The sequence below is a fragment of the Pelodiscus sinensis genome, chromosome 14 (assembly GCF_052426305.1).
Source record: "Pelodiscus sinensis isolate ZL-2025 chromosome 14, ASM5242630v1, whole genome shotgun sequence".
NCBI lineage: Eukaryota > Metazoa > Chordata > Testudines > Trionychidae > Pelodiscus > Pelodiscus sinensis.
In genome coordinates this window covers 16,793,004-16,818,777 of record NC_143065.1, presented here as the reverse complement: position 1 = coordinate 16,818,777, position 25,774 = coordinate 16,793,004, and the positions used below count along the sequence as shown (strand labels likewise).

General features: G+C 43.2%; 1 protein-coding gene across 6 annotated transcripts in view; it reads left to right on the top strand.

The window, feature by feature from the left end:
• The window catches only part of LIPC (lipase C, hepatic type), an 89,319-nt gene that overhangs the window by 54,467 nt on the left and 9,078 nt on the right, over window positions 1-25,774 (top strand). For 4 of the 6 annotated variants that reach the window (XM_025190040.3, XM_006112462.5, XM_006112463.5 and 1 more), the window contains 6 exons: window positions 6,374-6,561; window positions 9,043-9,222; window positions 13,232-13,349; window positions 17,963-18,196; window positions 19,670-19,912; window positions 24,918-25,038. In XM_025190040.3, coding sequence (XP_025045825.1) covers window positions 6,374-6,561; window positions 9,043-9,222; window positions 13,232-13,349; window positions 17,963-18,196; window positions 19,670-19,912; window positions 24,918-25,038 — 1,084 coding nt within the window. Of the gene's footprint in view, window positions 1-6,348; window positions 6,562-9,042; window positions 9,223-13,231; window positions 13,350-17,962; window positions 18,197-19,669; window positions 19,913-24,917; window positions 25,039-25,774 lie in introns of all 6 variants that reach the window. The other 2 variants (XM_025190032.3, XM_014579003.4) reach the window with 1 other exon arrangement.

The window sequence follows — 25,774 nt, the reverse complement described above, 5'->3', positions numbered from 1 at the left end:
ATTTTTTGGCAGGCTGGCCAGCAGTCCGGCTCAATCCTAGCTCACACTGGGTCAGGGATCTACCCTGGCTGTGACTCTTTAAAGTGTATTAGGAGCCAGGCAGCCTGGCTCAGCAGGGCAACAGGCAGCTGGTCCACACAGAGAGCTGATTTTTAAACTGGCTCCCCTCACAGACCAGTTCTTGCCTGGCACCCCGTGCTGCTGCCTCTGATACAGAAGCAGCAGTGTGGAGTGGCAAAGGGATCCTTGGGAGTGGGGCCAGAGTGCATTGGCTACCAGTCTCACCCCTGGAGACTATAAAATAGTCGAGTAACCAATAGGAATTCATGAGGTTAATCGACTATTCAATTTACCAATATTTAACATACCTAGTGTAGACAAGGGCTCAGAGAGCAAAAGTTCTGCAAGAAAATGTAAGATGAAAAAAACAACATAAGGGCGACCATTTTATTATGTTCACTAGGTTTTTAGGTGTTCTCATTTATCAAGCACGCAATACATTTTATGCCTTGGTTCACAGCTTCTTGTAGCAAGTCCATGGTTATGCATATCTGCTTCTTTAAACTGTCCCTCTGGTTTGCTTCAGAAGCCCATTCAGCAACTCATGACAGCATGCTGAGAAAAAGAAATGATCAAGCTAAGTTCTAAACAGCGATAATGGCCAAACTGATTTTTAAAGAAAAAGATTGCATGCTGCATGCCAAATGTTACATCAGTTAGCAAAGGGTTAACCAGGCCACATTATTAACTCTAGCCCCCTTTAAATGTCTCAATTGGATTTTCTTACCTGTGACACACTGTCTGGGGTGACTTGCTGTTACAAAGTGGACTATATGGTAAATAATGGAATATATATGGTAATTAGTGACAGAAAGAGAAAGCATCTTATATCTTTACTGCCATGCCAAAGACATCATTGGCTCGACAGCCAATTAGAAGATGTGATTTGTACTAAATTTAGATTGCTAAAATATAATGTTGAATGCTTCTAACAAGATTAACAATGTTACAAAACGCAGAGGTGGTCTGATCTAAAAGCAGCACATCATTTGCATCTGTAAAACCCCAATAATACATGTGAATACTCCCATTGCTGTGCATGCATAATAAGAGCCCATCTCTGTACATTTATCAAAAGCTTTTTGCAATGTATTTAATTGACTCAAAATCATCAAAATGTTGAGTTACATTTATACCTAGAACACCAAAGATGGATGTATTCTAGAGTCAGTACAGTGTATCAAGACAAATTGTTTCTGAAAAATTTCCACAGGCATAACAGTCATGAGCACTGATATTCTCAAATACCACTTTAATAATGCTCACTTTTGGGAGATGAATCACACTCAGATTCGCAGATACACTGCTAATAATACAGTATATTTTGCATGTATTAAGCAACTTTCATCCAAGAACCTGAAAGCACTTTACTGAATGTAAATGGATTCTTTGGATTCTTATCCAGAGAAGCTACCCACGCTCCAACCTATCCCTAGGGCTCAGCTTCTTTTTCAAACTGCTCACCCACAACAGGGAGGGATAGAATAGAAGACCAACAGGCCCTCAGTCTGAGAAGGGCTTTGTCTTCCTACAGGCACAAGGTCCACCAGCAAAATTGCAAGTCTGGTGTAATTCTCTTAGGCTATGTCTAGACTGCAGGCTTCTTTCGAAAGAGGCTCTTTCGAAAGCATCTTTCGAAAGAGCCTCTTTCGAAAGATCGCGTCTAGACTGCAGGCGGATCTTTCGAAAGAGCAATCCGCTTTTTCGAAAGAGAGCACCCAGTGAGTCTGGATGCTCTCTTTCGAGGAAGCCCTATTTACATTGAAGAACGCCTTCTTTCGAAAGAGGAACTTTCGAAAGAAGGCGTTCTTCCTCGTGAAACGAGGTTTACTGCCATCGAAAGAAAAGCCGCGTTCTTTCGAAATTATTTCGAAAGAACGCGGCTTGAGTCTGGACGCAGGGGAAGTTTTTTCGGGAAAAGGCTACTTTTCCCGAAAAAACCCCTGAGTCTGGACACAGCCTTAGGGTATGTCTTCACATCAAAGTTAATTCGAAATAACAGCCATTATTTCAAATTAACTTTAATAGTGTCTACACAGGCAAAATTAAATTTTGAAATAGCGGGGCGCTTAATTTGAATTTGGTAAACTTCATTCTACAAAGAGTAACACCAAACTCGAATTAGCTAATTCGAAATAAGTGCTGAGTAGACACTTATTTCGAAATAGGGGGCCTCCAGCCTTCCCAGGGTGCCCTGGTGGTCACGCCAGCCTCAACCAAGAACACGCCTCTCCCTCCCCGGAGCCCTTAAAGGGGTAGCCTATGGTCACAGTGCCTGCGTCAGCTCCAAGCCTGCCAGCCCAGAGCCAGCAGTCACTGCTCCTGACCCAGTGGCCCCAAAACATGAGCCAGCAAGCCACTGGAAGTCAGCCCTCCACTGCTCCCCAGGAGCAGTCTGCCAGCTCCCAGGAGCCTGCCAGGGCCCAGAGAAGGCTGGCACCTTCCTGTTCTAGGGCAGAGATCAGGGTGGACCTTACTCAGGTTTGGGGGGGATGCCCCCAATGTCCATGATCTCCGTACTAGATGGAGGAATGCAGCCGTCTATGGCAGGATAGCTGCCAGCCTGGGCACTAAAGGACACATGCGATCCCAGGAGCAGGTGCGCATGAAAATCAAGGTGATCCGGCAAGACCCCCCCACGCTGAGCTTCCCCCCCTTCTTCCCCTTACTTCCCCCTTCCAGCTTCTTCCTCCCAGGTTTCCCCTTCCCCTCATCTCTCCTCCCTTCTCCCACCTCCTTTCCCCAGTCTCACCAGAGTTTCATCCACCCCCCCGCCAGTTTTGTTAAATAAAAAGAGTTTGTGTTCATGAAAATACTTGTATTTTATTTGACATCAGGAACAGGGGTTGAGGGGAGGGGTAAGTGGAAGGACGTGAGGGAAGAATGAGGCACAAGCCCCCAGTGGGGCAGACCAGGGAGGTTCTGAGTGCTTCTCAGGGTGGAAGCTCTCCCGCAGGGCCTCCTGGATACTGACAGCCCCCTGATGGACCTCCCGGATGGCAGCCTGCAGAAAGTGCAGCCAGGTTCGTAGCAACGCATCCAAGAGAAGCCCCAGAGTGCCCGGGGGCAGCTCTGGCTCCATGTTGCCGTGTGCTGTGGTGTCCCAAGTGAGGGCAATCAGAGCACACAGAGACAAAATGCCTTGCTGTCCCTCAGTGAAGCAGGCAAGCAAGCAGAGACACCGGGGGGGGGGGGGAGTGTGGGTGTGTGTGTGTGTGTGTGTGTGTGTGTGTCCCTTTAAGCACAAGCCTCAGATAGCCTCAGGCAACAGTCACACAAAGACACTCCTGATGCCCTACCCCTAACTTAGTTCCAGCCAGCCTGAAATCTGAATCAGTGTCCACTCAGTGTGGACTCGGTATTTCGAATTAGCAAAACGCTAATTCGAATGCATTTTGTGTGTGGACGCGTTAATTCGAATTAGCTTAATTCGGATGAACTATTTCAAATTAAGATAACTCGAATTAACGCTGTCATGTAGACATACCCCTAGTTGCAGAGTGCTGTGGTGTCCCGAGTGAGGGCAATCAGAGCACGCAGAGACACAAATGCTTTGCTGTCCCTCGTCAAGGTAGACAAGCAAGCACGGAAACCTGAGAATTGTCTGTCCGGGGGGGTTCCTTTAAGCACAGACCTCCGATAGCCTCAGGCAGCAGCCCCACACAGAAAGTCCTGACCTGGTGCCCTGCTGGAACTGGTTCTGGCCAGCCTTAAATGCGATTCAGAGTCCACTCAGTGTGGACGTGCTATTTCGAAATAGCAAAACACTATTTTGAAATGTATTTTGTGTATAGATGTGTTATTTTGAAATAAGATATTTCAAAATAACACTGTGGTGTAGACATATCCTCAGCCTTTATCCCACGCTTGACAGTGGACACAAGCTCCAATGAATATTTAGTTTCTAGAATACTCCTAATATTAAACTTCCAAATGGTAACCTTTTTAACCTAACTGGACCTCCTTGATGGAATCAGAAGGCTAAAATTAAAATTAAATTAAATTAAATTAAATACCCCAGGCTCTGTCAATTTGGCCAACAAGAAAAATTCCTTCCTGACTCCAAAAAACAGGAGATCAGCCAGACCCATAGGATCTTGGTAACTCTGCTCACTGGTACTACTAACTAGAACAAGGAGGAAGTACGAGGCAGCTAAAGATGCAAGGGGCCCCCAAATGCATGAATAGGGTTTACATTGCTTTAATGGAAGGGAAGATCATAAAAGTCAAACAGCTACCAGGCTCCACTTTTGCTGGCCAACAGGATGAACCCAAGGTAGAAGGAGCTCAGCTCTGATATTTCGAGACATTTGCTCATGAGTAGGCCTCAACAGGAGTACTGTATCCAGTTCTGGGTACAGAACAACAAAATGTATTAAAGGTCTGGAAAACATGACTTATTTGCGAAAATTGAAAAAAATAGGTTTGTTTAGTTTGAAGAAGACTGAGGCGGGCAGGATAACAGTTTTAAAGTGCACAAAAAGTTGTTACTTGGAGGAGGAAGATAAATTGTTCTCATTAATTTAACTTCTAAGGATAGGACAAGAAGCAATGGGCTTAAATTGCAGCAAGAGCCTTTTAGGTTGGACATTAGGAAAAACTTCCTCACTGTCAGGGTGGTTGAACACTGGAATAAATTGCCAAGGGAGGTTATGGAATCTTTGTCACTAGAGATTTTTAAGAGCAGGTTAGACAAAGACCTGTCAGAGAGGGTCTAGGTAATAGTTAGTCCTGCCTGGAGTGCAGGGGACTGGACTTGATCTCTCAAGTTCTGTTCCAGTTCTACAGTTCTGTGATTCATCCCCTCCTTTCCTTTAGGGGCCCTATCATATATGCTGATTTAGCCAACATCTCTCCTCCTCCCATTGAAATGGGTGGGAGGATTATTCACAAATCCTTTTAATCAGGGGAGTATCACTGGGCCCCAGGATGATTTTGAGAGGTGGGATGGCTTCTGCTCCCAGAAGGGATGGGACCTCAGGCAGAAGGAACAGGGCTAGCATGGCCAGCCCCCAGTGCTGCTCGGACAGCCCAATACCTGCCCCAGCCAACCCTCGGAGCACTCCAGGCCTCCGGCCACCACTGCTGACTCTTTTCAAACTGAAATGGGGAAGCCTAAGTCTCTTGGGGTATGTCTACACTATGCTCCTAGTTCGAACTAGGAGGGTAATGTAGGCATACCGCACTTGCAAATGAAGCCCGGTGGAATGAGGTGTACCGGTAGTTCGGAATAGGAAGCCTAGTCCGAACTACCTAGTTCGTGCCCCGTGTAGCCGCGCTGCACGGGGTTCGAACCAGCGGGGTTTTAAAAATGGCGGCTCCCCGCTTATGCAAATGAAGCCCGGGAAATTCAAATCCCGGGCTTCATTTGCAAGTGCGGTATGCCTACATTACCCTCCTAGTTCGAACTAGGAGGGTAGTGTAGACATACCCTTAGATACTTTGAGAATATTCTCCTATATCTACTATAAGGGTACGTTATCTGAAAGTGCACATGCCACAGCTTGTACAGGGAATTTTTATCTTGACTTTTTAGTGACAAATCATTTGAGATCTGCTCTCATGGCTTCAGAGGTCACCCAAAGCCCTAGACAGAATTATATGCTTGTATTAAATGGTTGGTTTAGCATAATGCTACTTGCTTTGCATCTACTAGCACATACACATTAGTCTCTGCAGAGTTACTGTGATATTGGCTATGAATAGAATAATGTTGTAGAATCCCAGCAACTGTACCTTATCCTCATAGTAGCTATTGTATCATGCACCATAACTATAAAGCCAATATTTCCTGAGTAATTGTGATTATTAAGAGATACAGCTTCAAAATCAAACCCCAGATTCAAATAGTACCAAACTTTAGGAAAAAAGTCAGCTTTTGATCAACCTTGACACCTTAGAATAGTGATAGAAATGTAGCCGTGTTAGTCTGGGGTAGCTGAAGCAAAATGCAGGACAATGTAGCACTTTAAAGACTAACAAGATGGTTTATTAGATGATGAGCTTTCATGGGCCAGACCCACTTCCTCAGATCAAATGAGGAATTGATCTGAGGAAGTGGGTCTGGCCCACGAAAGCTCATCATCTAATAAACCATCTTGTTAGTCTTTAAAGTGCTACATTGTCCTGCATTTTGCTTGACACCTTATGCCCACGTATTAACTGATTTTATGTTATGCAGCCTTCCACTCAATAGAAGTGTATTTTTTTAAATAACTTTATATTTGCAGTAGAGCTTACAGTGCATGGCTGAATGGTTTTTGCAGGTTTTGTATTCTTTGTTATTAGGTATGTTATTTGAACTTCATTTCAGAGGCACGAGGGTCGCAGCATCAGCACATTAGAATAAAGAAAAATCAACAGAGCTCAGCAACCAAATTTCGACTCTATACAGACACAAGTGAAGAAGGCTGTTTGATATTGTCTGATCAGTTGGAGACTCTTGACAAGTGTAGTTTCAATGACTCTCTTCCTTTGGTAATGATAGTCCATGGATGGTCGGTATGAACTTCACATTATTTTCTTTTTAATTCAAGATGCATCTGATGTGACCTACTTCCTTTCTTATTATGTTAGTGCCAAAGTATGTGCCAGGAAAAGGTTAGGAAAAGAATGACTGACGATTCCCTTAATAAGAAACATGTCTTGAAATAGCCCAAAGTCTGGTACTCCTGTTGAATTCTGAGACAGAATATCAACCAATCATATGGGAGACCTGTATTAGAGCTGATATTCATATTCCCTGGCTTAAAGCCAGCAGAGTCTGAACAAGTAGTTGAATTAATGTGCTATGTCTCTAAAGGCTTAAGTGCTGATTTCATTTCTGTTCTAGTCGCTAACTGGTATTTACAGATTGTTATTGAAAAGAAGTGCATGAAATCTCCCATCTCTTTCACACACACCTTGAAGAGAAATTCTCTATAAACACTTTCAGCTGAAAACGAAGCCTTCAACAGCAATAAATAACCACTGAACTGGTTCCAAGCGAAAAAAAATTAAAAAGCCAGCTCAAACAGCCGTGCTACTCTGCTGTGAATTTTGATCAGCTCTTCAATTTTAAAAATGTCCATTTAACAGACACTCAAAGTGGATTCGTATAGCAGCCACACTTACCAGCTGAGAGGGACAAAACTGTCTGAACAAATCTTTTATTGCAGAAACTTTATAAGGCAAAGTCCCCCAGCACATGGATGTACTGCCTTTTGATGCAAAGAGGCACTACAGATGAATAAGAATGGAGCATATACTACAATTATATCAGTAAATGACTCCAAATAAAAACATAAGGGAATGAAAGATTAAACATAAATAAGTCTCTTCCAAATTGTTGCTGGTTTCTGTACCCATTGTGCTTTTTGAAACAATGTGGAAAATGACAACACACATAGAAACTGTAAGGCTGTCTCTAGACTGCATCCCTTTTCCGTAAAAGGGATGCAAATTAGATACATCACAATTGCAAATGAAGCAGGAATTTAAATCCCCCCCGCTTCATTTGCATAAAAATGGCTGCCGCTTTTTTCCGGCTCGGAGCTTTGCCGGAAAAAAGCACCAGTTTAGATGCAGATCTTTCGGAAAATACAGCCTTTTCCCAAAGATCCCTTATTCCTTATTTTAAGAGGAATAAGGGATCTTTCGGAAAAGGCTTTATTTTCCTAAAGATCCGCGTCTAGACTGGCGCTTTTTTCCAGCAAAGCTCCAAGCCGGAAAAAAGCAGCAGCCATTTTTATGCAAATGAAGTGGAGGGGATTTAAATCCCTGCTTCATTTGCAATTGTGATATGTCTAATTTGTATCCCTTTTATGGAAAAGGGATGCAGTCTAGACACAGCATAAGAGAAATACCATATCAGGAATTTGGACCCAGTGGGTTTCAATTTGCTCCTCAACATGGTCAACAGCTCCAGTTTTGTAAAGCTCAAAACGAAGTTCCCCAAATCATGTAAATTCAAGAGCCTTGATCTGGGCCCCATCTACACTGAAGGGGAAATCCTGGCCTCACCGAGGTCAATGGCAAAACATCCATCAACTTCAGTGGAGCCAACATTTTACCCTGGGTCTTTAACCAAACTGAGGAACCTTATTCAACACTGTCCTCACTGAGCAATCAAACAATGGGCCTGATCCTATTCCTACTGATGTCAGTGATAAAACTTACTGACTTCAGTATCCAGGCCCTGCATTGGAACTCAGTGCGTAAGCCAAACGGAAACAAGGATTCTCAAACTATGTTAGACGCTGATTGGAGAAGAGATTTAGAAATCTCTAACAGCCACAGCCAAGGAAAAGTATTTATTCAGTTTAACTTCATTTTGACAGCTTGAGCAATTAAACCTAATACAACTGAGTTTTCTGATAGATACTAAGGATTCTTACAATCAAAAAAACATTATGAGTGTTTGGCTCATTGAATTAAATGGAACTAATCATGTGAATATGGAAATAGGATCAGACCTTTTTTTAAAAAAAGAGAGAGAGCACATCCGTGCAACAAAAACAATAAGAGGGCAGATTTCCAAATTATAGATGGGCTCTTCTAGAAAATCAGAAGTCTGGAAATCTAGATGCCTAGCAACTATCCACCACCACATCCACCCCTTTCCTTATACCTAGGATTTTTGGAGGTTGGCTGCTCTAAAATGAAATCTGAGAAGTTATCCCAGTTATCCGTGGAAGAGAGAGAAAATACAATGGCATCTGTTCATTGTTAAGAGTCCATGTCTTAAAGGCCCAAAAGCAGAATGAATTTGACATTGGGGCTGTGGTTTATTTTATTCTTCTGATCGTACTACTATATGCAGCGATATACAACACCATAGAGCTCCCCAAAACCTGATTATTGGTACTAAATAATTCTCCTTGCTCAAATAGTCTGGTTTTCATGTGATGAGCTGTCAGGAATTACACAGAAATGTACTTGGTAAAGAGGTTCTTTCTCCCAAAACCCTTTTTTTTTTTTTTTTTTTTTTTTTTTTTAAAACAGGTAGATGGAATGTTAGAAGGATGGATCTGGAAGATGGTAGCAGCCCTGAAATCTCAGCATAAACAAACAAATGTGATTATTGCAGACTGGCTTTCACTTGCTCACCAGCATTACCCTATAGCAGCACAGAACACACGCAATATAGGCCAAGAGATAGCAAGTTTTCTGGAATGGCTGGAGGTAAGAGCCGCAAACCAAATGTGTTTCTTTGAGCAAGAGCTATTTTCTCCTTTTGATTATGTTTTCACTGCACTTCGATGTTATGATGCTGGTTAATGTGATCTGCTTCACTCACTAATGGTCTTTCATTGAATTGCACAAACAAATTTCTTCCATAAACTTTAAGATGACTTCATAAAAATTTTATTGTGCAAGAGAGAGACAGCAAGTGGCCTTCTGTTTATTAAAACACTTTGATATTACTTTAGAGATGTTATCATTTCATGCTACTGTAATTTTCTTTGTTCTGTTTGCACTTCTGCAGGCAGCTGTTCGTCTGAGTTACAGAATTGTATTGGCTAATAGAGCTCAAGTTCAAACCACTTAAACTGATGGTGGTCAGTGGAAGAAAGTCAGAATGAAAGAACAACACATTTTCACAGGCTGGTTTTGCATGGGCACAACAATTCCAAAAGACCCAGGACTCCTGGCCACTGTTGCTACAGGAGTGCTGATGGTGGTTGGAGTCCTGGGTCCTTTAAATTGCCACTGGAGCACACGCACACAAAGAGAAGCCTAGCCAACCCAGCTGCACTGGCAAAAACCCCAGTGTAGATACAACTATGCAGACAGCTTAGTGCTCCTGTCAGCAGAGGTAATGTCATTTGGAGAGGTGGTGTAATTATACTAACAGAAAACCCCCCTCTGCCAGCATGCACAGCATCTATGCTCAGGATCTCTGCATTGTAACTATGCTGGTAAAGCTACACAGCAACATCATGGTTATATCTACACTGCACTTCCTTCCGTGGGGAAAATTAAGTATGTAAAGCTGACTGAGAAATTTGTAACAAATGCTAATGAAGAGCAACGCAGCTGCCGTGGGTGATGGCCAGATTATGAGTTCTTCACATCCAATTTGGGGGGTGCGCACTATGACACGAAGGGCAGGAAATAACAGGTGTCACCCTTTTATTTTGTGAGATTAGAAGTAACTTTTGCTCTTGTTCAGATTGGGCCCATAGTGGCAGTCATCTGAAGCCATATTTTGATAGCTGGCTAGTGATCTATGTGAGACTTAGGGCAAGTCCTATCAGGGAAATCGGTGACTGTCATACTTGCTAACTGTTTCAGAGACGAACCAAGGATTGAATACAGCATGAGACTGAAGAAGTGATTTTGGGTACATTGCTGTGGCAGTATGAGTGGATTCCCTCATGCTGCATGTTACCTTTCACAGCATTAAATTCCATTGAGAGTGAGATTAAATTCACTTGAAAGGCATTGTTCTTAAAGTAAACATTGCTAATGAAACACAATTGTGTTTAAACTAATGAAGCAACAACAAAAAGTACCCCTGGGCCATTTAGCAATGAGAATTTTCCTTTCCGCCTTCCAGAAATGTCTTTATGCTGTGTGTTTATGGCTGAGAGCCACCTGAATCAAATAGGTCAGAGGTGTATGCGGTTTTTGAAAATACAGAAGAAAGTAAACCTTACAGTCCTTAATCCAGGTGTTTAGGAGCTAGACATGGTTTTTCATTTTAGATTTCCCAGGCATAATCTCTGAGGAACATCTTTTCCTCAAAAGCTGTTACCATTTTCCGCCTCAGTATTTCTCTCTAGTGGAGATTGGGAAAGGTAGCAGAGTAAGATGTAAAGCCCACAGTGGGTATGTCTACACTGCAGAGTTTTTCCGGAAAAATGTCCGTTTTGCCAGAAAAACTACACTTACATCCACACTGTAATTGCGTTCTGAAAGAAGGCAGGGGTTTTTCTGACAGTGGTAAACCTGTTTCTATGAGGGAGAAGCCTTTTTCTGAAAGAGCTATTTTGGAAAAAGGCGTGTGTAGAGGGGGAGGGGCGGGGTGGTTTCAAAAGAAGATGCTTCCAGGAAAAATGCACAGGTACCCTGATGGCCACTCCAGCCATAATAATTACAACTTAAATGTGAGATAGTGACCAATCAGTGTGGACGCTATCTTTCGAAAAAGCAGATTGCTTTTTGATGCTCTTTTGCTGTGTAGATCAGTGGTCCCCAACGCGGTGCCCGTGGGCGCCATGGCGCCCGCCGGGGCATTTGTATGCGCCTGCTGACAACCCAGGCTGGCCCCGCCCCCCGGTGCGCTGCGCACTGGAGGTGCCGGCCCCTGGCGCGCGACACTCACCGGCGCCTGGTGCGCGGCGCTCGGGCGGTCCCAGCCCTGGGGCACATGCGGGCGCGTGGCGCCGGTGCTGGCCCCAGGTGCGCAGCTCGGGAGGTGGCGCCAGCCCCGGGCCCACGGCACAAGGGGCTCGGGCAGCCCCGGCCCTGGCGTGCCCAGGACACGCGGCCCCGCCCCCAGGCGCCCGGCGCGTGAGTGGCCCCACCCCCGGACCCCAGGCGCACAGCTCGGGAGGCGGCGCCAGCCCTGGGCCCACGGCACAAGGGGCTTGGGCGGCCCCGGCCCTGGCGTGCCCCAGGACGCACGGCCCCGCCCCCGGGCGCCTGTCACGTGAGTGGCCCCGCCCTCGGGCGGCTGGCGCGTGAGTGGCCCCGCCCCCGGGAGCCCATAAAGGTTGGGGACCACTGGTGTAGATGCTCTCTTTCTAAAGAAGTTTTTCTGGAAGATCTCTTCTGGAAAAGCTTCTTCCAAAAGAAGCCTGCAGTCTAGAATAGCCAGTGAAAGGTTTGGATATTTCTACAAGACACACAAATACCACATTTTTCTTTCCAAGTCAGAAAACACATATGTCTCCAAGAGAGTTCAGATACATGCAGTATTGAGTAGGAAGAGTGATGAGTCCATGGCTATGCTGCTTGAGTAGGTTTATTTCAGATCAGGCACCCCGGTGTACAATTAGTCCAGGAAACAACACTGCTGTATCACTTTGCATTTCTGATGACAAGTGCTGTGACACTTTGCTTGCAATATGCATCAGTGTCCCAATACGAGTGATAGGACACAATGGCTGTGTCTAGACTGGCAAGTTTTTCCGGAAAATCAGCAGCTTTTCCAGAAAAACTTGCCAGCTATCCACTGGCCACTTGAATTTCTGGAAAAGCACTGACGATCTCATATAAAATCATCAGTGCTTTTCCGGAAAAACTATGCTGCTCCCGTTCGGGCAAAAGTCTGTTTCCGAAAGACTTTTGCCCAAAAGGGCCAGTGTAGACAGCATAGTACTGTTTTCCGCAAAAAAGCCCCGATCGCGAAAATGGCGATAGGGGCTTTTTTGTGGAAAACCGCGTCTAGATTGGCCACAGACATTTTTCCGCAAAAAGTGCTTTTGCGGAGAAGCATCCTGCCAATCTAGACGTGCTTTTCTGAAAATGCTTTTAACGGAAAACTTTTCCGTTAAAAGCATTTTTGGAAATTCATGCCAGTGTAGATGTAGCCAACGTGTAAATGATTGTTTTACACTGTATTGAATACACATTCATGATCCAGCAACTGGAAAGCAGACAGACAATACATCTGCAACATTTCTGAATAAGATCAACAAATACTGGGCCTACCTGAGCAAAGTATGGGTACGTCTAGATTGACGGGTTTTTCCACGTCCACGGAACAAGTTTGCTCTTCCACTTTTTTTTGCAGAAGAGCAAACGTGTTCTTTCAAGGAGCCCTGTATACTTCATTCTATGAGGAATAAGGGCTCCACTGAAAGAGGAGGCTTTTCCACCATTTGGCCCCATCTATACAGGGCCAAATGGTGGAAAAGCCTTTTCCGGAAAAGCAATTGGAAAAAGCTACGCAAATTGAAGGGTGCAATTTGCGTAGCTTCTTCTGATAAAAGAGTGTAGTCTAGACCTAGCCTATGTGAGAAACAATAGCTAACATGTATGGAAGTTTCCGGAGGTATGTGCACCTGTCCTGTAGGAATTAAATAAAGTTAAAACCAGCAAATTCCTTTTGTGACCTAAGCACCTCATTCTACCACTGGCATCAAAATACAAACTGCCTTGTGCTGTAACCAATGGGAATTCTTAGATAGCAATTACCAGTTTACTTTTTACGCACCTAAATCAAGCTGCTGATGTCTTCCAGGAATCTGTTCAATTTTCCAGAAGCAACGTTCACCTAATTGGGTACAGCCTAGGAGCTCATGTTTCAGGGTTTGCTGGCAGTTATATTAGTGGCACAAACAAGATTGGAAGAATTACAGGTAAAAAAAATATTTATAATTGTAATAGAACAGCCAGCTGGCTTCATTGCTCAAGTGTTTTGATACTTGACAGCCCTTATGTTACAGCTTACATCAGAACTATATTTTTTTTCAAAAGAGCAATCTTATCTTCACTGATTGTGTGAGTACATAACAGCGATATTTACACTGGATTTTCAATGGTGTTCTTGTAATTCATTTATTTCAGGAGTCATATGATCTAATGTGTTAAATACATTCATGATGTGTAGTAGACTCCTTTTCTAATATTTCAAATTTCAACATAAACACTGAGGTCCTGATTCTGACAATACTAGACGTGTAAAGCAACTTTATACACTTGAATAATCCCAGTTAATTCAATTGAACTATGCAAGTGTGAAAATTGACTATATGGCTACATCTAGACTGTATTGCTTTACCAGGATACCGGAGGAAGGAACACGTCCGCTTTTCCGAAAAAAAACTTCAAAAAAGCGGACACGCTCTTTTGCCATCCCTGTAAACCTTGTTCTATTAGCCAATTAGCCCATCATAAGACGGGATTTTCAGGTCTCTCCTCCACGTTGGTCTTCTCTCCTGAGCCTCCGGTCTCTCGCTCCATCTCTCTCTCTCTCCTCCTCCTACTGCCTCTTCCCGTCTCTCTCTCAGCTCTCCTCCGCGTCCTGCCTCTCTCTCTGTCTCTTCTTCTCCCCCTCCTGCCTCTCACTCGGGGGACAGCGCACTCCCCGTGCTGCATGGGGAGAGCGGAGCCCAAACGGCCGCTTGTGCCACTTGCTCCCACGCGGCAGCCCGACTAAGCGGCGCAGAAGTCAGCCGAGCATTTGGTGTAAGTCTGCCCTGAAACCTCTCCCCCCCCCCCACACTCCTCCAAGGTGGGTTGCAATACAATAGTACCTGCAAGAAATTTAAGTTACTTAATGTAATATAGTTCTGAACAGAGGTAAGCCAGGAACCCATCATTTGGAACTGGACCCCAAAACAAATATGTTTACATCCAGTGTTTCATTCAGGCCCACCACACTGAGGGAGCAAAAAGGAAAGTTAATTGCCTCAAAGTCCATATGGGTTGCAGTTTACAGGACAGTTCTAAGGTGAAGCCTAGAGAAAAACTCGTCTGATTATTAGGTCTTCTGAGTAAGGCCCTGTGTAAATAATGATTTAATGGAGGGCACGGAAATCATGAAAATGGCTCCAAACTGTGATCTCTTAAATGTTTGTTCTTGAAACATGTGAAATCCATTCAATCAGTCCTGAAAATTGCCTAACAGTTGCAAAATTCACTCCATCCTCAAAATGGATTAATTTCAGGTGTAAAATTAATTCCCTGCAAATTCTGTGAATTTAAATATTTTGACATTTATGCTGGTGGAAAATTTTCTTTAAAAAAATAAAAGGGGAGGGGATTTACACAGGATCCTACTTATGAGCCTTCTTATTATTTGCCTCCTCCAACCTGATCAAAACCAAAGTCCAAGCAATATCTAGGGTCCAAACATGCACCCTTCCTGGGGTGTTTGCCTGTTTAACAAAGGAATAGGAGATAAGATAAAGTTCAACTCATGCCTTTGCCCCAGCTGTGACTGCTCTCAGGATTCCTACCTCAGGCCAGCTCACTACACTATATATCAGGGTGGGCTAAAGGGCCTCCACAGGCTGGATGCAGCCTGCCAAGCAAGTGGACCCATCCCGCAGAGGCCCTTCTGCTCCCTCATCCCCAGGCCAATTAGGGCCCGGGAGCAGGGGAGCGTGCAAAGCCTCATCCCGCCCTGCCAGGAGTACGTGGCGCTTTGAAACACCGTGCACTGCTCACAGGGCATGGGGTGGGGGAAAGCAGAGGAGGCTTTGCACGCTCCCCCACCCCCAGACCAGTCAGGCTTCCTTTGCCCTGCCCTGCCCCACCCCAGGAGCTTGGGGGTGGCAGAGCATGCCAAGTCTCTTCCAAGAGCATGGGCTCTTAGTGGGAGGGGGGGCAAAGGAGCTCCCCCCCAGACCAATCATGGTCTGGGGGTGGAGTAGCCCCGCCCCTTCCCATTTAGGTCCTGCCCCTTCCGGGGTGGCTCGGGGCTACTTCAAAAATTTTTGAAGTGGCCCCCCCAGGCAAAAATTATTGCCTACCCATGCTATATATTCTTTATTCCTGAAGAACCAGCTCCTACCGCCCTTCTACACAGGTGTCAAAATAAACCTCTGCCTTCAGTGAGCCAGCAGATCCCATTGGATATTGCTGGGAAAGGGTTAACACCTGCTCACAGGGTGGGGTTTCTCTGGCAGCCTTCTACAGGTCTGTACAGAGAATACCACAGTGAGCGTCCAAATGTATTTTCTCCGTTCACCACATGATTCTTTTTCCTTTGACAGAAGCTGTTATGAGTGGTGATATAAATGGAAGAGAAGCACATTTAAAGTCTGCCAAAAGCTCGATATTTAAAGGCAAAGTGCACCCTTCTGAAAATATTTCTCTTAGTTATAACAGCTGTACTTTTTCTTGGCTGGCCAACGCCTGTGCAAGGGCTCCCACAATAAAATATGCAATTGTTGTATTTTTAGGGCTGCGAAATAGCCCATTTTGGACTAGTGGTGCCTTGAATGCTGGTTCATTCTCCTAATGAACATTTTCTTGAAGTTATTCATTTTCTGCAGTGGAATGGTAATTAGAGCCTTGATCCTGCTACCACTGAAGTCTCTGGCAAAACTCCCATTGACTTTAGTGGTGCAAAAGGAGGCCTTATCAGAAAAGCCATGCAGATTTCACTTGCAACAAAGAAGCAGAATTTAGCAATTAAGCGTCTATTCAGGTTTTGGTTGGAAAAGAGGCTAATCTCAAAAAGTTTATGCTCTTATGGAAAACTATATTCAGTTTGGAGCATCTCTCACTGGTGTAGAAACTGGGCTGAATTTCTCCTGAGCACAGTCTCTTAGTATATCCAGTACTTCTGTGTTCTGAAATGGAAGAATTACAGTAAGGATCTGTCTTGCAGAATTACTGTACATCTTCCATTCTCAGCTCACATCAAAATACAGAGATGCACAAACATCAAAGGCAAGACTCTTCTCAACAAAGGTTCAAGTTTTGAGCAAAGGTTCAGAATGCATATTTTATCGTAATTAGTTTGACCATCCCTAGTAGAAACCCTCAATATACCCTTTGCTGTTTAAGGGTGAGCAAGAAAGAAAATGCTGTGTACAGTCCCATCTTAATGGACTCAGTTAAGGACCTTAGAGTTGGTCATATTTCCTTATTTCCCACCTCAACCTTTATCTTTTTATTCATGCCTGAAAATGTCCCAAATTAAACCACTCATTTGTGAGCTCACCTTCTCACTGACCAGACTAACAATTGTTCTCCCCTCAGACTTCATTATTCTCGCTCACTAATATCTTCCTTATTAGCAAAATGTTTTCAAAGAAAATTATATTAAGGAATTTGTCTGTTCTTGTGCTTTCGGATGTGGTACATCTCTCTTTAGAGAGATTTGAAATGAATTCCTTTGTGACTAAATATATAATCCCAGAGTATTTTGACAAGGACTATATAATTAGAATATCCCTAAAACATTAAAGTAAACATAAAACATGAAAGTTAACTGCTACATTTGACTTTGCTGACTAATGGTATTTTGGTCCTACTGTAATGTCATACCAACTATGAGTTGAAGGACTGTGAGATTATTAATATATGTAGAGCACCATGCCAAGTAAAAGTACAAGGAGATTTTTTTAAAACAGAAAAGAAATATTACACGAGGTCCAGATCACCTTCAGGGTTTAAATTATCGGCAGAAACATTTGACTTTGATCTGGGAATGAGGCAAACTGAGAATATAGTTTTAACTCCCCATTTTGATCTTCTATTCATGGCTATATGCCATCAACTGTTGAGCCTGTTCATACAAAGTATCTAATTTTACATATTAAACACCTTTGTATACGAGCTGTTATCCAAGCCCTTAGTGCAGTTTATTTAGTTCATGTTTAATACATTAAGCCATTGAAAAAAAATATATTAAAATGCATTATTTCTAATTATAATCTGGTATATTCTTCAGTGTGGTTGCTTTTAACCCTTTGGATAGAGTTGTTTCCCTCATACTGGTGGCCTTTTTGCCCCAGTCTCGTTTCTTAATTTAAAGAAGGCAAACCATGACTACGGCTACGTCTAGACTACATGCCTCTGGCGACAGAGGCATGTAGATTAGGCTACCAGGCATAGGAAAATGAAGTGGCGATTTAAATAATCGCCGCTTCATTTAAATTTACATGGCTGCTGCGCTGAGCCAATCAGCTGTTTGTCGGCTCAGCGCAGTAGTCTGGACGCGCGGGTGTCGACATCAAAGGAATTTCTCGACCACCCACGTATGCCTCCTGGAATGAGGAGCCATGTAAATTTAAATGAAGCGGCGATTATTTAAATCGCCGCTTCATTTTCCTATGCCTGGTAGCCTCATCTACATGCCTCTGTCGCCAGAAGCATGTAGTCTAGACGTAGCCATACAAGTCTTAGTGCCTCTAGAGTGGTTCTCTCAGTTTTATGGTATTCGTTTCATAACTTCTTCCAGTAAAACAAACCCATCTACCGTATGTCTCAAAGAGATTAATTGCATTTATTGTAGGCCTTGACCCTGCTGGTCCTTTGTTTGAAGGAATGTCACCCACAGACCGTTTATCTCCAGATGATGCCAACTTTGTAGATGCAATTCATACATTTACTCAACAGCACATGGGGCTCAGCGTGGGGATCAAGCAGCCGGTGGCACATTTTGACTTTTATCCCAATGGAGGCACCTTTCAACCTGGCTGCCACATCATGCATGTGTATAATCACATTGCACAGTATGGAATCACTGGTAAGTGCTTTCTGTCATACCAGGGAAGCAGTGCAGTTTGACTGACCAACTTTAAATGTCTGCATGCAATTCAATAGCCTAAAGTATCACCTGATAGAAACAACATGCTGTAAAGGAAAGAGCTTTTCTTACCTAGAAACTGATTACTTGATTTTTAACATTCTCTCAGCATCCACAGTTTGCATTGACTTGAGTGAGAGCTATGGGCACTTAGCACCTCTGAAAAGTAGGATACAAGCATCCTACTATCCACTATTTTGGATAATGCCAAGGACACTTATTTTGGGTACTAAGGAAGGAGGAGAGTTTACCCTAATTAAGCCAGTCACATTTACAGTGCAATTAGTTATTTAAAAATCAAATGAAATAGTGCGGTACTATTTACCTCCCTGAATAATCTCCCCCCACTTCCATGACCCTTGGATACCACCTTGTAAAGTGGACAAACGCTCTCGCTAGGACCTTATTGCCAATTGCACAAGTAATACTCTAAGGTTATTTTAATATATATATATAAGCTCTTGTCCTAGTGTTGTTCAATGTAAATGCAGAGAGAGACACCCTCCGAGCAGTTCATTACTGCTGCCATATGCTGCTGGGAGACAAGGCACTTGAGCAGAGTAACAATTAGAATGATTTGCTGAACCTCCAGAACTAGGTAGAGTTTTTTCCCAGCATGCTGCATTCCAAACAGTGTTCAGCTGTTCTCACAACAGTAAGAAATAAAGCTAGTAGGTGAGTCAAGAAGAGTGGGGATGTGTTTCTATAGTCTATCGTAGTATATATTAGTCACAGAAAGGAAAATAAGATCTAAAACTGTAATAGCGAAGGGAAAAGACTATTCCAGATTGCCATCAACAGCCTTCAAATTAAAAGTAATATGAAGAATAAGTTCCCTACTGCCAGACTTGTTTCTCAACAATTCACTGTAACAGAAATGCATGCATGTTGTTCTTGCTGAACCACAATTGCAAACATGATTGATCAGGAGGGCTTGTCACTTGAATAGGTGAATGATACTGCAGGAGTGGCCAAAGTACAGCACAACATTCTGCAATACAACCCACAGTGGCTGTCATCTTTAATATAAAGTCTGAAAAGACTACAGATCCCAGTATGCTGTGTTCCATATGGGACAGCCAAGACCATCAGATCCTGGGGCATTGCATTCTGGTACCTGTTGTCTGAACAATTTAAATTAAAGAAGAGGATGGGTACAATCTGCTCCATTTTGTACACATTAGTTCCCGATATATTTGCCAGCTCAGCCAGACAATGTTCAGATGCTCCTAGACAGAATTTAAAAAATGTATGTGTGTCTCTGTGGGGATTGTCTGATCGAATGCAGCAGTAAATATGATGTGTTGGGAAGGATCAATGAGATTTACATGGCAACTTCCTACACTGCTTTGTCGCTTGCATCAGGAATGGGGGCATGGAAATGTAAAATGGTTTTGCTATTATGCTTTCCAGGAATCACTCAGACAGTGAAATGTGCACATGAGAGGTCGGTTCATCTGTTCATTGACTCTCTACTGCATGATGACAAGCAAAGCATGGCCTACTGGTGCAACGACATCCACACCTTTGACAGAGGAATGTGCCTCAGTTGTAGGAAGAATCGGTGCAACACCCTAGGCTACAATATCAGAAAGGAAAGGCTCCAAAAAAGCAGGCGGCTCTTTTTGAAGACACGAGCACATATGCCTTTCAAAGGTTAGTAGGGCCACTTGCCAAAGAGACCACCTTGCAGTGAGAGAATTAACTAGTTTTTCTTATCTTATTAATGCATTTGCCTAAGTAATAAACTCAATAGCTAAAATCGGTTTGTCCAGATAGTCGTGAATCCTAGCAGGCTTTTCCTCTCTTAGTATTTTAGTGGGAAGAAAGAGCATGTTGCATGCTTACCACACAGTAACTGTGGATACATGGCTTCTAAGCTGCTCAGGTCTGCAGAGTTCTCTTATAGCTAATTCAAACTGAACAACTGGCATAATACATGCAGGCTTCCAGCCAAGCCAAAAAATCATAATTGCTAAGGAAGGCTTGTAAGACCTCCGATTCTAACTGAAGTACAAATTTTATCTGTAATTAGTCTATAGCAGACATACAAATGATTACTTTTCAAACAGAAGACAGAACAGAACAGTGGGTTTTCATAGGGCGGAATTGTGGAACTAAAATGAAGCTACTGGAATGCTAGTGTTATCTTCATTAAATCACTTTGTCAGGAGCATAGTATAACAGAGTATAGCATAGTATAACTATTTGAACTGAGAGAGAAAACACATACAGAATTACACCAATTACTATTGGTGGGGATGGAAATAGGTCTAATAGAGAATAGGTCTGGAATAGGGGCCATTCTGCACTATACAAATTGTCTAAGGACCTGGTTACTATACTAATTACCACATGGGTTCAGCTTTGTTATTGAAACCTTCAAGGGAACAGGTGTCAGGGATTCAAAGCCACCATACCCCTTCCATATAGCTATCAATAAGGGAGGTCCTGGAATAGAAGAGATTAAGAACCACTGAGTTACACCACAGTGAAAACTCAGTCCCATCCTTCATTGTAGCTGGGCCTGTGGACCCCATGTTCCCAACCAATGCTTCAACTTGGATAATCCAAGACATTAGCATGATTTGGAAACAGTAAGGTCCCAGCTATGCTGCAAGACAGAACCAGTTTTGGTTTAACCATGTCTAAGCACTATTGTGCTGTATCCACGTCCATGGACATGAATGCTCTTACAGTGTAGACAAGCATTGGGTGGGAGTTTGCAACAGTAAACAACACGACCTTTTTCATTACCCGAAGGTCTTTAGTGACACGCAATTACCTCTGGAAATCAGGACTGAGTCCTCCAGCCCAGGTCATTTCCTACAAATACTTCCAAACAGCAGTTAAGATGACAGGTTTCAGAGGCAGGTGTGTTAGTCTGTTTCCAGAAAAACAACAGCAGATGGTAGACACACACCATCCCATTTCGGAAACCTACAGCTGTGAGGCAGCCAGAGGAAGAGAGGGGAAGGGAAGGCAGAGGCTGGCATTTTGGAGAGGGTGTCAGAGGAGGAGCCAGGACAAGGGTGACCTAAGGATTTATGGTGCCCTACACAGTCCTGTTAAACTGGTGTCACTATGCCTGAATGAGGGGGAATGAAGGTTTTTTAGATATGTGATTTTATAATCTTCAGCGATACACTAATGAAATGTTTTTAAAACAAATTTTAACCTGAGATCCTTTAGATTAACCCAGTAAATTCAGAAACTGACAGCATATATTTGGGGTGGACAAATACTTTTTAAATGGCTTCATTACCATTTGAATGGCTCTTTCACAGGTTTGATGTTCTGCTAATAAGTCTGACAAGCTTTTTCATTTTTAAGTTAATTAGAACCTCTCCGGAGGAAGAAGAGCCACAAAAACAGGGTCAGAAAGAGACTGGTAGGTGGACATTAAGATCCAGTGGGTGTCCTAAATATTTGTGTGCCCTATACAACCGCATATTCTGCATATGAGTAAGGACAGCTCTAAGCCAAGAACCAGCTCTTCCCCCTTCTCCTGCTGCTGGCTCCAACCTCTCAGGAACTAAAAAGAAAGAAGGAGAACACCTGACATTTTCTGAATTTCCCATTTTGTTTTTAATTCAGTGGCAAACTGGCCCAGAGTGCATCACTCACCACTGGACAGGTGCCTCTTCCTTGTCGTTCTGGGGTTAGCTCGAGGCCAATGCCCTCATCTCTGGTCTGCACCCAGTCACTCTCCACAGTCCACCTGCATCCCCTCTCACAGAGTCAGGAACCACAACATCCTCTTTGTCGCTCAGTTATCTAACCATGTAACTGCCAGTGTTCCTCACTTCAGAGGAGTTTAGTTCCTAGTCCAGCCAACCCTCACAGGTGACTGCAGTCAATTGTCCTTCCACTTCCCCAGTAGCAAGGGGAGGAACCTAACCCTTGCTCACTACTCTTGGTCCCAGCTCAGGGACCCTCCAAATTGCAATCGCTTACTGCATTCCTTTGCCTCTACTATTGCTAGTTCATTACCTTTCCCTTGGCCACTTCCTCATGGCCACAATATCCTCCTCAGTCTCAGCAGCCCATCTGGAGTTCCTTTTCTCCTCCCCAGGTTCCTGCCTGAATTGTTCTGTGCAAGATGCTACAGGGTTACAAACTTCTGCAGACACAGTGCTCTCTCCTCAAGCTCCAGGCAGCTATGACTCTGCTCTGCCCCCCCTAAGGCTCTTTTTTTATATGGGCCTGCTAGGCCTTCATTGGCTGCTCCTCACAGCTCCTCTCCTATTGGTTGCTTTTTGCTTCCACCTCTGGAGGGCTCTATTAACCCTTTACTGGCCAGTATAGGGCAGATGAAATTTTAAAATTTTAGGAGTCCCTAAGCAATCAACTCTTCATTTGTTCTTCAAAGCAAAAAATTATTTTGGGTCAGCATAAGATCATCTTCAGGATCCAGGCATAAACACTGCTTCTTCAGAATGGAATCTATCAACAAATGTGTCTTGGCAAAAGAAATGATCATTGGTATTTCTTTCCTACTGGTATCCAAAATGCTTTTATTACCCTAAACCTAAACTCTGTTGTTTCTAATTACTTGAATTTCACTTTTAGAGACCATGTTGCATTTCAGTTCCTGGAACTGTTCTTGATGTTTAAAAAAAAAAGCCATTCATGGGCTTTGGGATAGCAAAAGGTCAATGCTTAACAAGAGTTTTCTTTCATAGAAGCTGCAAAACAGTCCAACAACTGTAAGAATTTGTGTCAAGTGATCTTGAAATAGTTTCCCAAGAATGCTGTAAAAATCATGTGAAAAATTCAGACAGAAAATAATTAAGAAGCTCACTTTTATACTTCCTCATAATCTGAGTTTCTTTATGAAAGAGGGCATTCTATTTTTCAAATTAATAAGAATATGTGCTAGGATGAAAGCAAATCTGGTTTCATTAAAAAAAAAGATAGCAGTTGTAAGAAGGTAAATGTTTATGCCGTTCATTCTGAATGATTATTCATTAATGTATGCAAAGTGGTCACTCACCTACCACGAAACTGCAGCTATTCTGTGCAGGTGACTACATAGCAGTTTTAGGGAGGGTGAGTGAATACCTTTCCACACTGTAACTATCAGGAAATATTGGGTAATAGTATGTAATTACCTGATCTGTCATTTGACCAGGAAAGCAGGATAAACACCTCTAATTCTTGCTAAATGAATGCCCCAAATTAGCCATAACCTCCGTTACAGGTTTTATCCAGCAGATGGTAAGAAAAAAACAACCTTTCATTCTGTGGGGGCGGTGAAAAGGTTTTTGCTTTTAGCTTCTGCAGAAATATATTAGTATTTAACAACACGAATCTCCTTCCCAAGTCTCTGAGATCAGTGCAGACTTAGCTTTAATTTTAAATGATTATGAGTATAGCATTTGCTAACCCAGAGTTGTAAGAGGTGCAGCCTGATCAATGTGATCTGATAGACAATGTCAGCAGGTTAAAACCTATTTTAAAATGATAGATTTTGTGGTTCGTGGATGGATGGGTTTAGATATGTAGCCAAACCAAGCAAGGGGTCTATTCTGTCCAACTCCAGCCGTTACGTGCTGCTCGAAGCAGCATACAGAGGCACACAGAAATGGCTAAGTTCCAGGGAAAATTCCCCTGGGTGCACAGACTGCCATAAGCAAACCTATACTGTCCCTTTCCAAGCCCCAGCGTGGAAGGGTGGGGCTGGTGAAAGAAGGAGTGTGCCCAGAGGGCTCAGTGTTATGGGGGATACCAACAAGGATATTTTACTCATCTGTGTTGTTTCTTAATGTAAAGCCAATTGATGTGTTGGGGACAGAGTCATCTTGTCCAGAAATTCTCTGATAGAGGGTACTCTATGAATGCTTTCATCAGCTTTTAATGGCTTTTCTACAGTAAATGAAATTACTTCAATTACCATGACTTCTGAACAGGTAGAGGACAGACAAATTTGGGCATTCAAAGCTGTAGGACGAAATTTGTGCACAGTCAGACAATGATTTTCTGCAATTTGCTGCATTGGAAAACTGCACATGACATCCCAGCCACCCTGTTTCCCAACAGCATCACTTTTTTCAGTTCAAAGACTTTCCCAAACCCTCTTCTCCTAGAACCCATCAAACCTCAAAGCAGTAATGACATATTTCTTATTGCAATGTGTTGAACAAAGTCATATTGTGAACAGATGCGTGTTAAGCATAATGTATAATTATGCCATCAAGAACAATCATCTGTTTTGCCGGGAGACTTTCCAGAAGATCACAGGGAGGAAGGATGACATCCAGAAGAGATCTCTCAGTCCATATGAATATTCCTCTGTCCTTCTTAGCCCATGATTTCTGTTTATATAAATATACAGAATCTAGGGAAGTCAGACCAGGAACTGCCTGCTTACTCTGTGTAAGACACATCAGAAATTCTCAGAATTAAATCTTACAAAATCTGAAAGATTTCTCACAGAAAACTCCCTTCTGATGCATCTCCCTACATCAGTCCTTATAAAGATAGCAGTGGGGACCCAAAAACCTGCTGACTAATGCTGTTTGGCATTTGGCAATTGAGCTTTTAAAAATTAATGAAATAAATAAAAGAGAAATGATTTTCAAGTGTCTGCTTTGAAACGCAAATTTCTGCTACTGCCTATACAACCGTGACTCACTTTGCAATTTCTTCTTCTATGCAGTTTACCATTATCAATTCAAGATACACTTCATCAATGAAATTCACGAGAAGCAGGTAGAACCAACTTTTACTGTCTCTCTGACAGGCACTAAAGAAGATGCTGAAAATCTCCCTATCACACTGTGAGTACTAGACACAAAGTCCCTGTTTTATTGGTGGTGAAAAACAATGTGACATTTTCTAAAACAGGCTCACTTACATAATAAATATGCATAATTTGTTCTGAAGGGCCTGGCTTAGTACAGCTTTTAATAGCGATGAACTGGAAATCATTCAAGTAAACCTTTTAAAATGTTCATGCAAGTCCAGATATGAAAAGTCACAATAAAATGAACTAGACAGTCATGGAAGCTTTCCTGAACATTGAATACAGCATCCTGCCCTGCCCTGCCCAGCCCAGGGTGACTAGTTGAGGAACACTGGGTCTATTTTGGACAGAGTTAAAAGTAAATCACATTAGAGTGTGGAGGTTCATCCTCATGGTTGACTATTGTCATGAGTCTGGACAACATACAAAGAGACAGTATGGTAACGTTACATGGTGACAGCATACAGGAGGGAGGAAAGAACAGAGATAAGAAAAGACTGTATCCTCTCCCACCAGCCCCGTGGCCAGCTAACCTCAGCAGGGGCGGATATAGGGCAGGGCGAATGGGGCGGCCGCCCCGGGCCCCGCACTTCAGAAAGCCCCGCGCATGCGCCATGGCAAAGGGGAGGCCCCGCGGAATTATGCTGCCCAGGGCCCCGCAAAACAGTCATCTGCCCCTGAACCTCAGAGATAGTGTGTTGGCATGTGGAATGAGGTGAAGGACATATCACTAGTCCTCCCCACTTTCATTACCATACTTCATTTACCCT